The sequence below is a fragment of the Dreissena polymorpha genome, chromosome 15, assembly GCF_020536995.1.
Source record: "Dreissena polymorpha isolate Duluth1 chromosome 15, UMN_Dpol_1.0, whole genome shotgun sequence".
Lineage (NCBI taxonomy): Eukaryota > Metazoa > Mollusca > Bivalvia > Myida > Dreissenidae > Dreissena > Dreissena polymorpha.
In genome coordinates this window covers 24,359,647-24,376,191 of record NC_068369.1, presented here as the reverse complement: position 1 = coordinate 24,376,191, position 16,545 = coordinate 24,359,647, and the positions used below count along the sequence as shown (strand labels likewise).

General features: G+C 35.6%; 2 protein-coding genes across 3 annotated transcripts in view; one reads left to right on the top strand and one right to left on the bottom strand.

Moving 5' to 3' along the window:
* Positions 1-10,051, top strand: part of LOC127859481 (uncharacterized) — a 152,076-nt gene extending 142,025 nt beyond the window's left edge. For both annotated transcript variants that reach the window (XM_052396930.1, XM_052396934.1), the window contains 7 exons: positions 2,772-2,868; positions 3,434-3,715; positions 5,196-5,387; positions 6,824-7,081; positions 7,685-7,897; positions 8,842-9,150; positions 9,746-10,051. In XM_052396930.1, the coding sequence (XP_052252890.1) occupies positions 2,772-2,868; positions 3,434-3,715; positions 5,196-5,387; positions 6,824-7,081; positions 7,685-7,897; positions 8,842-9,150; positions 9,746-9,960 (1,566 nt within the window). In that variant the 3' untranslated portion in view covers positions 9,961-10,051. The remainder of the gene's footprint in view (positions 1-2,771; positions 2,869-3,433; positions 3,716-5,195; positions 5,388-6,823; positions 7,082-7,684; positions 7,898-8,841; positions 9,151-9,745) is intronic.
* The window catches only part of LOC127859490 (protein amalgam-like), a 174,300-nt gene that overhangs the window by 65,933 nt on the left and 91,822 nt on the right, over positions 1-16,545 (bottom strand). The window lies entirely within an intron of this gene.

Here is a 16,545-nt window from a genome sequence, read left to right as displayed (position 1 = left end):
ACCCTGCCCCGGGGGGTCAAAAAATTGAAAATTTGCTTATATAAGGCCTATTTTGTGCAAACTTTAAAAATCTTCTTGTCCATAACCATTAGGCGTAGGACTACCAAATTTAGTATGTAGTGACATCTTATAGTTCTCTGCCAAGTTTGTTCAAATTATGCCCCTTGGGTCAAATTTGACCCTGCCCTGGGGGGTTAAAAAATTGAAAATTTGCTTATATAAGGCCTATTTTGTGCAAACTTTTAAAATCTTCTTGTCCATAACCATTGGACCTAGGGCTACCAAATTTGCTATGTAGTGACATCTTATAGTCCTCTACCAAGTTTGTTCAAATTATTCCCCTGGGGTCAAATTTGACCCTGCCCCGGGGGGTCAAAAAGTTGAACATTTGCTTATATAAGGCCTATTTTGTGAAAACTTTAAAAATCTTCTTGTCCATAACCATTGGGCCTAGGGCTACCAAATTTGCTATGTAGTGACTTCTTATAGTCCAATACCAAGTTTGTTCAAATTATGCCCCTGGGGTCAAATTTGACCCTGCCCCAGGGGCCAAAAATTGAACATTTGCTTATATAAAACTTTAAAAATCTAACTGTCCATAACCATTGGGCCAAGGGCTACCAAATTTGCTATGTAGTGACATCTTATAGTCCTCTACCAAGTTTGTTCATATTATGCCCCTGGGGTCAAATTTGACCCTGCCTCGGGGGGTCAAAAAATTGAAAATTTGCTTATATAAGGCCTATTTTGTGAAAACTTTAAAAATATTTACGTCCATAACCATTGGGCCTAGGGCTACCAAATTTGGTATGTAGTGACATCTAATAGTCCTCTACCAAGTTTGTTCAAATTATGCCCCTGGGGTCAAATTTGACCCTACCCTAGGGGGTCAAAAAATCGAAAATTTGCTTATATAAGGCATATTTTGTGCAAACTTTAAAAATCTTCTTGTCCATAACTGTATGGCATAGGGCCACTAAATTTGGTATGTAATGACATCTTATAGTCCTCTACCAAGTTTGTTCAAATTAAGCCCCTGGGATCAAATTTGACCATTCCCCAGGGGTCACAAAATTGAACATATGCTTATATTGGTCCCATTTTGTGCAAACTAAAAAAATTCTCTTGTCAATAACCATTGAGCCTATTTCTAACAAATTCGGTAGGTAGTGACATATAATAGTTCTCTACTTAGTTTCTTCAAATTATGCCCCCTGGGAACAAATTTGACCTTGCCCCAGGGGTCACAAAAATGAACATATGCTTAAATAAGGCCTATTGTGTGCAAACTTTAAAAATCTTCTTGTTCTTAATTATAGAGCCTAGGGCTACTAAATTTGGTATGTAGTGATATCTAATAGTCCTCTACCAAATTTGTTCAAATTATTCCCCTGGGCTCAAATTTGACCCGGTCCCGGTTTATTTAAATATGTCGAAAGTGAATATATATCCGTATGAAAATATTTTGGATGACATGTTAATTTCATGTCTTTTTTGTAGTGTTTAAACCAGTTTAATAATATGTTATTGATTTTAAAAACACAGCTTCCATGAACATAATTATTTCAAGAAAAGTCAATATTTGATACTGCACGGTAAACTCAAACTTTGTATCCAAGAGAAGGTGTTGAAATTAATGAAGTGCAATGTTCTTAACTATCGTATATGCTGCTTTTTAGTTACTAATGATTCATTGTTCCATTTGTGAATCGTGACTCATTAATTGTGGATATGATTGTCAATTGCTCAACAATCCATATATATTTCTTACCATTTTATAATTTTCTTAATATAAGTTATGAATTGATCTTAGAAGTCAAATGTATTACTTAATTAAATACATTTATAAATATAAAGAAAAAATCTTTAGATTATCATAATATTCTCAGGTCTGTTGGTCTTAGGGATGTGTGGGTTGATGAGCACTTTCTTCTTTTATCACAATGATTTCTACCCTACCTGATCATTTCCTTCATATTCCATTTTAATTTAATTGATGTCTGCAACCTCTTTCAAATTGGGAGAGTCCAAAATGTGTCCTTTGGTAAAGGGTTAAGGCATTTTGATTCCTATGGGTCTTGTGAATCTGTTTCAAATCAAATGCGTAGATTTGATCTTCAGCATCTAAAAATATGTGACAAAGAAAGAACGACATTATCTTTTGGAGAGATAAATGTACCTACGTTATAAGCAAAGGACCTGTGCAACAATTCCCGGGATTTTAAGTCTGTTTAGTTAACATGGTAGTAATTTTTTCCATGTATAAAAATGCTCACCCTTCTAACTTTAAACCCCCAGTGGGACGAGGGATAGAAAGAGAAAGTCACATGCTTGAGTACATTTCAACCCATGCGCATTGCACGTTTTTTTCGCAAAGAAAAAAACAGTGGAGCGATACAGGGCCATCATGGCCCTCTTGTTTTAGGAGTGTCAGTACCCTGACTTGTTCTCACCTAAATGTTGCCCTGTTTTCAGGAGTGTCCTTACCTGACTTGTTCTCACCTGAATGTTGCCCTGTTTTCAGGAGTGTCCTTACCTGACTTGTTCTCACCTGAATGTTGCCCTGTTTTCAGGAGTGTCCTTACCTGACTTGTTCTCACCTGAATGTTGCCCTGTTTTCAGGAGTGTCCTTACCTAACTTGTTCTCACCTGAACGTTGCCCTGTTTTCAGGAGTGTCCTTACCCTGACTTGTTCTCCCCTGAATGTTGCCCTGTTTTCAGGAGTGTTTGTACCCTGACTTTGTCTTACCTGAATGTTGCCCTGTTTTCAGGAGTGTCCGTACCCTGACTTGTTCTCAGCTGCTACCATGAGGTGTGAACATTTTCACAGCGTGTCATGTAGGGGGAACTTTGAACCACAGGCTCCATGTAAGTATGGAGAGGTTGTTTAATCCTTTCCCACTCAGAAGCAAAGGGAAAATTGCTATGTGCAAACAGCATAAAACCAGAACAGCCTGCGAGTAACTCGCATTCTTTTCAGGTTTTATGCTGTTTGCTGCTCATCAGTATCTAAGGGTTGGAAATGAAGCATTTACAACTTGAATCTAGTAAGAAAAGTCTTCAATTAAATATAATTTTTCAAGAGACTACAAACATGTCAAAATACGTATTCAAGTGGTAAAAGGTTAATCCTTCTATTCCCAATAAACACACACACTAGGTTAAAGTTTAAATTGAGATTTTCTTCTTACTAACATACTTGCTGATAAGCTTTTTCATGGTGCTTGACTTCAGCAACTAGCAAAAAGGTATCCTAATAGGATTAAATCTGAAAAATATTTTGTTAATCAATGCTTAAATATTTTTGTAGGACATAGAAAGAAGTTGATATTTTGCATAAACAAAGTTAATTGCACCATTTTTTTAAAACAAGATAATGAAATAAAATTGATATACTGAAACAATTCCATATTAAACTTTATTTCGTCCTTAGGTGAGTATTTGAAGAACCGCTGCGACCCGTCCCAACCAAGTTGCCTCCCCTGCCCGAACAGACTCCCGAGTTGCAAGAGCCTGCCAGACGGGCAGCAGGTGATCTCTAACCTCTACAACCTCAAGCAGTACCTGGTGGACTGTGACACAAGCCGCACAATGTCCTACCAGGAGTGCACCCCTGGGTCTCTTGTATGCTCGGGAATGCCCACCATGACAACGACCCCACCCTTCATAGCAACCACACCTCGGCCTACCACACCCATACCCACACAACCTCTTGGTAATATCTTCATAATTTGTAATTTGTGAAAAATCTCTAAAATATTATTTAAGTATGTATGATAATGTTAATCAATGTGATACCAAGATGTGCAAACTTGTATGCAGGATGATATTAGTGTATACTGGTCGTGTACGTAATTCCGGCCTGTACGTAAAAAATCGGCCACCTGTGTTTAATCATTTTCATGATCTAAACACACATGTTTTGATAATTTTTAGAACAATCAACTTGAAAACCAACCCTACTCTCAATATTTTGCAAATTAAAGAAGCATATCACTGTAAACGTCTGCATTAAAATGTCTCAAACATAACACAAGATCTCATGGGAAAAGTGACGTCATTAGCCAATGCAAAAAATTATAGTTATATAAGAAACAAATATATTTGATAAAATTATTATTATTTCTCTCTGATAAACTTTTATTAAGGTATTTTTTAATTAATTGTATAAAAACATACATTTAAAACAAAAAAATCAGGACCTAAATATAAACTTTTAATATATGAATTACCTCCCTTGATTTGAATATTAATAGTTTACATGTTGTAAAATTAAATATAAGCGTTTACTAAAAATCGACACTAAAGTCAACTTTTTAAAAAAAATGTTTTTACTTTCTTAGCTATGTTAGTAAAAATTGATTAAAACTATTGAAAATAAATATTTTTTATGAATTTGCAGTTCCCCATTAACCGTGCAGGCCTGTTAATATTTATTAAAATAGGTAGGGGGAGTAACTGGTATAAAAACGTCGCATATATATTAAGTTTCAAGTCAAAAAATGTGTTTGTGTAAACCTTTATTAATACTCTTAAAATGAGGACATTCGTCTAAAGATATTGCTTTGTAATTGTACCTGCAGATTAAACTGAAAAGTGGCCGATTTTTTAGGTACAATTGCCCTACGAAAATTGATAGTTTATATGTCATTAATTACTGTTCATAAAAGTAACATACACTGATCTAATTCTATTGAAATTTTCATGCTAGGTGAGTTTTGAACCCAGGATTATATATGTGAAGTTTAGTTTCAACCAGTTGCCTAAAACAAAAGATTTTGTTAAAATAGTCCCAAAAGTGGCCGGAATTACGTACCCGACCAGTATATATAGAACTTTTTGCAAATGCCAAAAAAACTATGAAGTTTTTGTCAAAAAAAACATCTGGTAAAGGGTCACTACCAAAACATGAAGTAAAATCATTGAAAAGGTTGTAAGTGGTCAATAGAAGTCAAGACTATTTTGTTAGATATGTTAAACTTTTAAAATAAAAAAAGTATTTAAAATATTATTTCTCTTAAACATAATGATGAAAGGTGAACTTTAATGCACATAAACATTTAACTAGTTTGACATGAAATTCACTCTTAAAAAGTACTAATAGTTTTTCTTTCCTTGATAAACTTGATAAATCTAAAAGATTTGCTTTCTTCAAATAGTAGTCCATTCAGCATGTACATATATTTAACTTTCAGGCATTTGTGACATCAATCGTGGCCGGGTGGTGGGTAATCCCACCCACTGTGGCCAGTACTACAACTGCACAAGACTATTCCCGCCATTCGTGTTCGAGTGTCAGTACCCGCAGATGTTCTCAGAGGTTACACACCAGTGTGAGGACTTCCAACGGGTCTCCTGCGGGGCAAGACCAGAGTTTAAAGCACCTTGTAAGGAGAGGCATACAGCTCTGAAATTAATAATGAACCAGTCGCCAAAGCTCTGAAATTAATAACTTAATTCAATTAAAACACTGGAAATTTCAGAAACGCTTCAAGTGTTTCCCACCCAACTAGAGATGTACTGGTATGAAAACCAGGTAATTCTCGCATGTATGAGTGCTATACACTGAGCACGTAAAAGAACCAAGGAATCTATTCGCAAAGGGCTAAGGTATCGCACCCGGATTCCTTGTATCTCAATACTGTCTCTTCTGCATGCTGTCTCTTCAGCAAAAACCAATGTACCCCATTGGAAATCAGTGCTTGTACTTTCATTGGTTATCCTTGACTGCAAGGTCAAAATAAATTTAAAAAAAAAAAGAACTTGTCGCCAAAGCTCTGAAATTAATAATTAACTAGTCATTAAAGCTCTGAAATAAATAATTAACTAGTCGCCAAAGCTCTGAAAATAATAATTAATCAGTTGCCAAATACTAAATCACTGGCCATTTAGTTACTTACATATTTGTTTGTCGCTGATAATAGAAATCATTAAAATGGTGGTGATAAACGCTGTCTGATTGACTGATTAGTTTGTCTAATTGACAGCTGGAGAGTGGTCAAATCATAACATAAAAAGACTGCTAACAGTCCATTATAGTGTTTCCTGAAGAAATAAGAGTATTTACTGTTTTGTAATGTCACACCAATATAAAGATTTGGGCCAAAATAGTTAGCAATAGGCTCTTTGATTTTGGTTAAACTATACTTTTGCAAAACATTCGGGCTTAATCCTTTAAATTTTCTGGCATTTGTGAATTTTAACAATCACTCAAAGTTTATTATTACTGCGACAGTTTTTTATTGCATTTCTTTTTTATCTTTTTATATAACGCCATAGGTGGAGGGATATTGTTTTGGCGTTGTCCGTCCTTCCGTCCGTCCGGCACTTTTGTGTCCGGAGCCATATCTTGGAATTGCTTTTGCAGATTTCATTGAAACTTGGTATGAGTATATATATGGATAAGAGGATGATGCACCCCAAATGGCATTGACTTTTTGTACAACATCGAATAATAACAGAGTAATGGCCCTTTGTATTTTGAAAAAATGCTTTTTTTGTGTGTCCAGAGCCATATCTTGTGTCCAGAAGTATAATGGCGGTGGATATCAATTCAACGAATTTGCTTGTTGAGTTTAATGTTCTATAAAAAAATTATTAAAATACAGATCAGCGAGTTAAGAAATTATGGCAGTTGTTTTACATACATTAAAAATGTTGTGTAGGAAAATTCTAGTCACTTTTACCTCAAAATATTTAATTCCATTGCTGATGTATTCAAAATGTAAAGACATGTAAGTAAAATAATTTACGATTCCTTTTGTCAACTGAAAGGAAACCCGTTAAATACGTAAACTTGAAGAATTTTCCTGTTTACTTAAAGGTGACTATGATCAGAATCAGTGCCAGATCAACAGTGGACCATGTGTGCCCTGTAACCAACGGTTACCGTCGTGTGTGAACCTCCCCGACGGTAACCATGCCTTCCCAGGTCGTGAGGGGACCTCCAGTTACATCACCTGCCTCAAGGGACGTACCATGTCTATGGGCCAGTGTCCGTATGGTGTATTTGATCAGTACCGAGAAATATGCTCCACACCAACTACAGCATCGACAACTGTTGCTATGACTACCAGTTCAAGTAAATGTCTTTTTGATATTCAGTCTTTTACAATAAGTGCACAAGATTAGGACAGACTTAATAGAATTAAATAATTGTTTTACTGTTCATGATTTTCTGTTGTCATTTCATACAGTATAATGTGATAAAGTTCCATTCCACAAATCGTTTCATTTTTTCCCTGTGATCTTCTTGGCAAAAGGACATAATTGTACATATTTCTGTGATCTTCAGCAGTTGATGAACTCAATTCAAATTTCAAATATATTCAGTGCTTCGTACAATATCAGTGTCGCTTCATTCATGTCCGTAACACCTTCAGTTGTATAGTTTTTTAATGAAAACTCACTTAAAAATATGATCAGTGCAGTCTTGTCAGGAGCTTCCTGTCTGCTTATGAGACCAGGGAACCTGGCATGATTTTATATCAGACAGCTTAACTCCTGAGCAGACTTGGTCACCGTGGTGATTGCCCAGTCAGGGCTGGAGCCACACTATCTTCCTATGACATAAGACTCATTTTCGCATGACACTTTCCATATTACAAAATGAATATAGTCCATTTGCAAATACACTAATTGTACATTTTATTCCATACTGTACAATCCTGTTGCTTGACTCCAGATACCATAGCGGGCTACTGTGTGCAGCACCCAAGGAACGTGATACCAGACCCTAGCAACTGCCACCGTTACTACGATTGCAGCACGTACAACACCCCCCTTGGTAGCTACCTCATGGAATGTCCCTTCCCCCAGGTGTTTGATGCCACTTGGACCATCTGCCGTTACAGAACGGACGTCAACTGTGGCCAGCGACCCGTACCAACCTCACAGTGTGAGTACCTGAGTCACTCTCAAATCACAAGTATTTTTAGTAATAGGTTTGTGCTACTAAGGAAATTGTTTTACATTCTTTAAATTTTTTATTGGTAAATGAAAGTTTTGTGAAGAAATACTGAAAATATTAGAAAACTTGCAATATTTTTCCATCAATCACATTGGTCTACCAGTGGCAGTTACTTTCCCTTGCAAATATAAGTGCATGAAGAATATCCACAAACATGTTTTGACCATATATCCATGTAAAATATGAACAAAACTATTGTTTTGCTCAAACAACGCACAAATTATAAAGTTTTTTTTCACTATATGCTTATGAAAAATGTTTGACTTAATTTTGGTGTCATGTGACACATATTTGTGTAGTTTCACAATTCACAAATATATAACTGTTAATCCTTTTTGCATTCTTTAGCTCACCTGAGCTGGCAATGTTAAAATTCGTAAACAGCTTGTTTTTTTCATAAACAAAGTTTTGTGACAAAAGTGGGATGTTGGGGAATCCGTGCTCTTTGAACACATTTCTCCTTCATTTTCATTCTTCTAAAGCATAAAATAAAAAGAAAATGTGTTGCTTTTGGTGAGTTATTAAATAGTTCTTTCACTTGTGGATAAAGATAATGTATATTTTCAATCCTGGCTGCGCCAATCATGAAAACATTGTTTTCTATAAAGTATCAACTTGTGAAATAAAATTTAATCATACATCAAAATCAACATATATCTTTTATATCATTATTAAACAAACCGAAACAATTCAAAGTCTTTACAACCCGTGTGGCTGTTGTGCTTTTATTCGCATGCATAAGAACTCTGTTTATTGGCTCCGTTTATTGGCAGATGAACTATGAAAATTTGAAAATCTGTCATCATTAAACATCTCTCATGGGCTCTATAGGCAGTGTAAACCAAAATTGTGCACATTATACCTGTTTTCAGGTGACTACAAGCTCTTCCAGTGTATTGGCATGGACTGTGAGCGGTGCACAGGTCCAGGGGTCCAGACGCTACCTCCCACCACCCGCCTGCCTGTCACCCACACAACTCACCCACCTGTCATTCACACTACCCACGAGACGGGGCCAAACTGTGTGGGAAAACCAGACGGTTTAAATGCCTACCCGGGCAGGGAGCTGACTGGTTACTATATTGTGTGTCAGCAGAACCGCCTCATTGAGACCGGTATCTGTATTATTGACAAAATACTGGACCCAATCTTGAGAAGGTGCTCGTACCCATCAGAAAAGGGTTCGTTTAATATTTGTATTCATCAATATGTGTTATCATGATATGGGCTGTGCTCTGTGAAAAGGGGATATAGTGCATGTGCGTAAAGTGTCGTCCCTGTTTAGCCTGTGCAGTCCGCAAGGGCAAATCAGGGAGGGCATTTTCCGCTTTAATTGTATTTTTTGTTTACAGAAAGTCTTTTCTTAGCAAAAATCCAGTTTAGGCGGAAAGTGTCGTCCCTGTTAAGCCTGTGGGACTGCACAGGCTAATGTGGGACGACACTTTACACACATGCATTAAACCTCCTATTCAAAGAGCACGGCCCATATATATCTGTAACAGTTCATAAATATTAAACATCCATGTAAATTATGATTTATAAGCAATTAGATTCTCACTGATATGGTTTTGTGTCGATAGTTTTTGCATTATTATTGTTTATAGTGGCTTTATGTGCTTCTTCTTCGAATTACTGGTTTCTTATTTGTTTATTAATAGCAAAACGTCAATAAATATTTATGTAAGAATCATTTTCAAATTATCCATTTTCAATATTATATATGGAGTGTAAAATCCCTCTATTTCATACCTTTCATTCCCTTGCTGTCATTTTCAGATGTGATTGGTCCATACTGTCGCGCCAACCCTGATGTTCTGATCCCCAGTGACATCAACTGTGCCCAGTACTATCGGTGTGGCAGCTTTACCAACGGTTACCAAAACGTGCTCATGGAGTGTGCCTCGCCCCTGCTCTTCTCCACCATTGACAACATCTGCAAGCACTACACTCTGGTGCAGTGTGGCCAGAGGTTCCAGCCACCACGTCCTTGAACTTGACCTCAACCTTGACCTCAATCTCAGAACTAACGTTCTTGTTTTGTGGTGTATTTTCTTGTCTTATTCAATAAAAGATCTATATTTACCAATATGTTTCAAAACTGTTATACGAGTTTTGATTGGTACTTCATATAAATTACTATGTTTTTTTTAATGTCCAGTTGGTACAGTATGTTTGCTACATTATCTCTACTTTTACTCCTTAAGTATATGGGGCCATAATGTGTATTTATGCACATTTTTCAGATATATGGCAGAAAACCACTATTTTTAGTATATTCTTTCAGTGCCTCGAACAACTTACTATTAATAAATCAGCCATGTATGTGATCTATCTCTAATATATTTCTTAAGTATCTGAGATACAATAACTACTAAATAAATCGTTCATGTTGGTGCATGTCTAGTACAGTATATGAGATGAGCCATCTATAATTAGATAAACCACTCATGTATGTGCACTCAAGAATATTTCTGCAATATCTGGTAAATAACATCTAAAATTAGAGAAAGCAGTGAGGTAAGTACATTATCCCTAGTATATATCTACATTATCTAGGAAACGGGACCTATTTAATAAATCATTTAGGTCATTAAATAAATCATTTAGGTGAAATAATATGTTTATGTAGTATCTGGGATATAGCATATATGCTTAAGTTTGTATGTCGGGTAGGTGCACTTTTTCTAGTATAGTTCTACATCATCCAGGATATACACTCTGTAAGGAAGATGCTCTATCTCATGTACAAAGGGATCTGGGCCGTTTCATAAACGATCGTACGACAATGTTAACTTACGAGAGAATATTGTAATCTTAATAAGTAGACAAACTAGCTCGCCATGCTCGTCAAATATATACGGGTCTTGAGATGCCAATGTAAGTAATAAAGTACTGAAAATTTATAAACATATGATATGGACTTGAGCAATTATGCATCTTCGAAAAATGTATCGTATCGTAAATGTGTATTACGATGTTCATTGAAACTGTCCACAGGGGCATATCATCTATAAAACAAATCAGCAATCTAGGTGTCTTGTCAATCATATTTCTACTAAACCTTGAACATGAGATTTATTAAATTAATGCGTAATCCCGGTGCATGCCAACCATCGAATTCGTCACTGATATATTTGTAATATATTTTACAATAACAAGAAAATTACATAGTCGCCTGGATGCGCTTTACATGTACATGTATGTAGTATGTTTTTCAGGAACCTGAGACATGCTTTAAAAAAACTATCGTCCATTAAGGTGCGCTATCTGTTATATATTGCTACAATACATGATAATGCTATATTAGTCAGTCATGTATGTGCATTTCCTCTAGTTTTTTCTGCGTTTGGCTATTTCTTGATAATTTCGTCTGGCATCAACTGATACACATCTTGGATACGGAGTCATAACATCGTTGTTGATTTGAACCATCCCCAATCAACACATCATACAAAATTGTTTGAGCTAAATGTTTACAAAATGCGGAAGTCATGTTTAACTAATGCAATACACATTTTAACGTATGTTTCTCTTTTTTCTGCTAAACTTGATCGTGGTCTCTTTACATATATAGGTCAGAGAAATACTCTATATCACAATAAGTGATTTCCCAACCATAGTAAGCGTTCAGTCTCGAAAAGACACCACACAAATATGCGGAGAAATTTTGCCTTATGGGTCAAGCCCCTGGGGCATAATTAATACTAAATACGTGCATACCATGTTGTGATACAAACTGCATAAAATGAAATCCCAATCTGAACTTCTTTCTAAAATAAACTTCCTGAAATTAAAAGATAAATTTGCTTTTTAAAATAGTTTCAATATTGTAAATTTCGGGCGTGGTTCTAGCTCTTCAAAATGTTTTTAATACTTGTAAATTTCGGGTGCGTTTCATAAGTGGCTGGGTGTGGTTCGAGTCGTTCACGACATTCTTTGGAATGCGTGTCGAGAGCCGCTCTGTGCATTGCCGCCAGAAGTGGGAATATTGATAAAGGGCTTTTTCTATAAATGCGCTGACTTAAATCCAATGTTGCAATGTAGCCTTTTCACAGATTTTGGCATGTTTTGAAGTTTGTCGTTAAATGCTTTATATTGATTAATGTACAGCTCCAGTTAAAAATCAAAAATAAAATTTTAAAAGGAAAAAAATAGCCCGCAGCAGGTCTCGAACCAGTGACACCCGGAATCTTGAAGTAAAAAAGCATTAGCCAACTGAGCTATCCTGCCAAGCATACATTAGATGCGCATTTTATACCTTATATAAGCAATCTTCGTAGTTTCACAAATTTAAACGACAACAACAGAACTCTCCAAATTATTCAATCGTTTCGCGTTGCAACGCTTTATAATTTTTAGGTTTTTAAATCGTCAAAAGATGCATATAATGGCTATATTAGAACATGGCAAATGTTCATTAATATTGTTTCCTCACAAATATCATAACTAAACCGAAAATTTGCGAATCTGAAAAAACTTTTTTCAATTTTGTCAATTTACCAAACCGTGAAAAGATCCCTTTAAGCGGTTATAACTGTGCGTGCAAAGTAAAAATTTAGTTGTTGACCCAATCCGCAATTTACATGTACGTAGTACAGTACATTCACATGTACATAAACGAACATATATTGCTCCGTCCTATTTGAAGTGATTAAAGTAAATATTCAACGTCATTGTATTTTATTTTATGGTTTCCGGTGGTTTATAGAGAAATATCAGTGAATTAAAACTGATAATTACACTGTTTCAATCAGTGAAAATTGTGAAATTACGTCATTTTTGACGAAATGACGTCATTATCCCAGCGAAATTATTTGGTTCAACTCTTTAACAATGTATATAAACTGAAAAAAAGCATATAATGTATAGGTCCCTGGTTTGCACGAATAAAAAAACACACTTATACACATGTAGGCCCTATATATTTTCGATAAAAAGTGAAACGATTGGCGATGCGTTGAATTAGATAATGTATATTCTTGCTGTCAACGTTTACAACAAATAATAAAGCAAAGTTGTTGTGTACATTGCATTAAAGGTAGACATGTGTTATATAAGTCTACAACATATAGTGAAACAAAGTGCGCTTCGTTAAATGTTTAAACGTATAAACGTGTTGTTACAACGTGCGAAAAATAATGAAACAAAGCGTGTTGTTTTGAATGATTTTAAGTAAACACTTGAATAAAAATACAAGAAATAATAAATAAACCATCTCGCGCTTTTGCATAAAAAATAATATATAAACTTGTTTGATAAATGTGCAACAAATTAATAAAACAAAGCGTAGTGTTTTGATTGCTTTCATATATTAACTTTTTCTGTATGTGTAAAACAAATAATTAAACAACCTTTGTTGCGTTGAATATTGTATAAACTTGTTGTATACATGTTAATCCGATGACAAAACGAAGTGTTGCGGTGCGTTCTTTGATTCGTAACAGTGTTGTTTGCCTTTTCACAAAAGTGTACTGCGATGCATGCTAAATAATATCTGTAAAACTTTGAGTCATCATCATACATGCATTTAGTTTAGTTTAAACCTATTTATTTTAGATCGATTGCATTGAAAGTAATTCCTACTTATTTGAAATGCTCTCGAGTCCGTTTCCTAGGCCTAGAACCAGTACTTGGTGTCTATATGTGGGATCAAGAACGCTCCCACAGCGGGGATCGAACCCTTGACCTCCCGGTCGCTAAGCGGACACCATATCCATTACACCACGGCGACCACATGCATTTGTGAAGATATGATAGTTAATCAAACGTTCATTTGCCTTAGCCCATGCGAACGACGACTTATCAAAACCAAAAAGATAAAAGTGAATAAGTGTTATGCCGTCATCGGTGGTTTCGTGCATTGGAATTTTTGCCCACACCCTGATCATTAAATGCAGTTCAATCGTGCTAATATATATAATAATCGCCCGTTTCAATGTAATACCGCAAACACCACGCCAGGCATGTATCGCCCACGACTGAAAGACCGTTGTCACTAATAAATGACCATTGGATAACACGAGTACATACAGATATCTATATTATGACCATTAGTAGGTGATTTAAATTGATTTTTAATAGTTTAGAGGCCGAGTAATTAAGGGAAAAAATTGCTCCATAATCGTCCTTCGACAGACACGCCTCTTTATTTGATGTCTAATTGTTCAAATGTCGAGCGACTTTGGTATCCGCGGACCTTATCAACGATATTGTCCGCTGTGTAAATTTTAGTCTACTTTTAACTTTTAACTTTAGACAAGTCGTGTGAATGTAACAAAATGTTTAGCCCCGGTTTGAGAAAAACAATCGTATTAAACTATTTGATGAAATTGAACGGGCATAAGAATGTTTAATTTTGAAGTGTCTTTAAATAATCTATGTCCTTTTGATGTCACTTTGTTCACAAAATCTGTTTATTTCAAACTCAGTTTAAATGATTTCCGGATTTATTCAAATTATTTAAGGCTAAGACTCGAGTCAAGAATGCGAAAATCTAAAAATGATGTGCGCTATTGTATAAACACACTTTTAATGAAGGAACACAGTCCAATATAAGCCTGAAACAATGCGCCATAATGACTTTTCAATTGCGATCTTAGAGTAGCGTGGCGATAATGTGGCGCGGAGCGGCGAATTTTAAACGACCGCGCGTGCACGGGCGTGCTATTCCGGTACCAAAGTCCAAGGATCTGTTTAAACTGTACAAAATGGGTTTGTAATGTTTTTACTAACTCCCTTGGTTTTGTTCCGACTTGTACATCCGTCGTGCGAGAGTGGAGCGAGTGCAAAGCTGACTTGTAGTTTATGACAAGTTTATGCAACATACAATTCTTGTCAAAGAATTCATCCAGGATGAGGGAAACATTTTTCATGAACTGAACCGTCATTAACTGAACGAAAATACGTACTTTTAGTGTGTTTATTTAAATAAAATACTCTTGTTTGATACTTGTCACGGTATAAAATCATTACATGATATAAAAAAAATTGCACTCGCGTCGATATATAGTTTAAAGCTCATGTTCACGTGGCGTAATAAAAGTTATATTGGCCGTAAAACGATAGCATACAAAATGCTATTAAAGTATATTCTTTTTTATTTATTAGTTTTTAGTTAAGACAGCGAAGCAGCAAATCGTGTTTATCAAATGCATTTAATATGGTATTTCTACATATACCACTGCAGATTGATCTTGACGATTATCATTTGTTATAATCATCATAATTATTTACATGATAATTAATAATTATAGTAATAACATTTTTATCACACATAACGCTCGCTCTGTTATTCATAACATTCCTAGTGAGGCACTGATAATCGTTTCACACTGTATCAACATATGTGTCTAAAATTTGTCGAATACCCACAAACCGCAGATGTGTTTTCCCTAAATAAATATTTTCCTGATATAAATGACATGTTTACCGATTTCACAGCACAGAAAGGCGTTACGCTAACGTACGTTTCACCATTTGCATGACTGTGTGATGACTGACCGCATGAAACGTGGGAACATTAAAGGCTGTCCCATGTAGATGTCGCGATATCCCGGAAGCTTGCTTATTCACTGACCCAATAGCGAATGCTCCATAAACTAGCGCCTTTACTTCACACATGTTCGCCCGGTGACGCCCATCAGTCTTACATTCAGAAAAGAGACGGTTAGAAATGACGGCGACTATCCTATTAGTAGCCTCTAAGTATACAATATCCCATACTTGTATCCCTACATTAATAAACATTACACCATGTAAGCTTATCAAAATGGATAAAGTTGTGACAAAGAACACTTACAGACAAATGAAATGTTGTTTGTTTTTACTTACACAACCGCGCTAATTGATTGTGCGTACTTTTTTGGTATTTCATGTTGATTTTTTTTATCATTTATCAAAATTAATTAATTTATGGCTAGCGTCTAGAAAAAAATGCCTTGGCAAACAGCGTACGTAGACCCAGATGAGATGCCGCATGATGCGGTGTCTCATCAGGGTCTGCGCTCTTTGCTTAAAGGAATTTCTGCAATAAATATTCTAAATATAGAAATAATTATCCTAGACATATCCTTGACATCCCTAATTTTGGAAATAAATTGATCCAATCGAGAAGAATGGGGGAGTCCACTAGGCATAAATGGGTTAACTTACCGGTACATAATTGTGAAGTTTACGATCGTTTACTAAAATTAAATCATAAGTTTGGTAAACAACTTCAGGAAATAATGTTAAACGGGGATTTTGAAGTGTTCTGCATGTTAGTGTATATTCTAAATTAAATGGGAATCGTTAAAAATATTAAAGACAAAAAGTGTAGCCGACCTTAATGCCCTACTTGTTTGGCGATGTTATTTGAAACAAATGAATTTTTCGCTATACACTACCACATAAAAGAAACAAATAAGTGTATACGTTGCATTCTCATTTTAACCCATTTATGCTTAGTGGACTCTCCCATCCTTCTATATTGGATCAATTTATTTCCAAAATTAGGGATGTCTAGTATATTTATTTCTTTATTTATAATATTTCTTACAGAGATTCCTCTAAGCAAACAGCGCAGACCCTGATGAGAC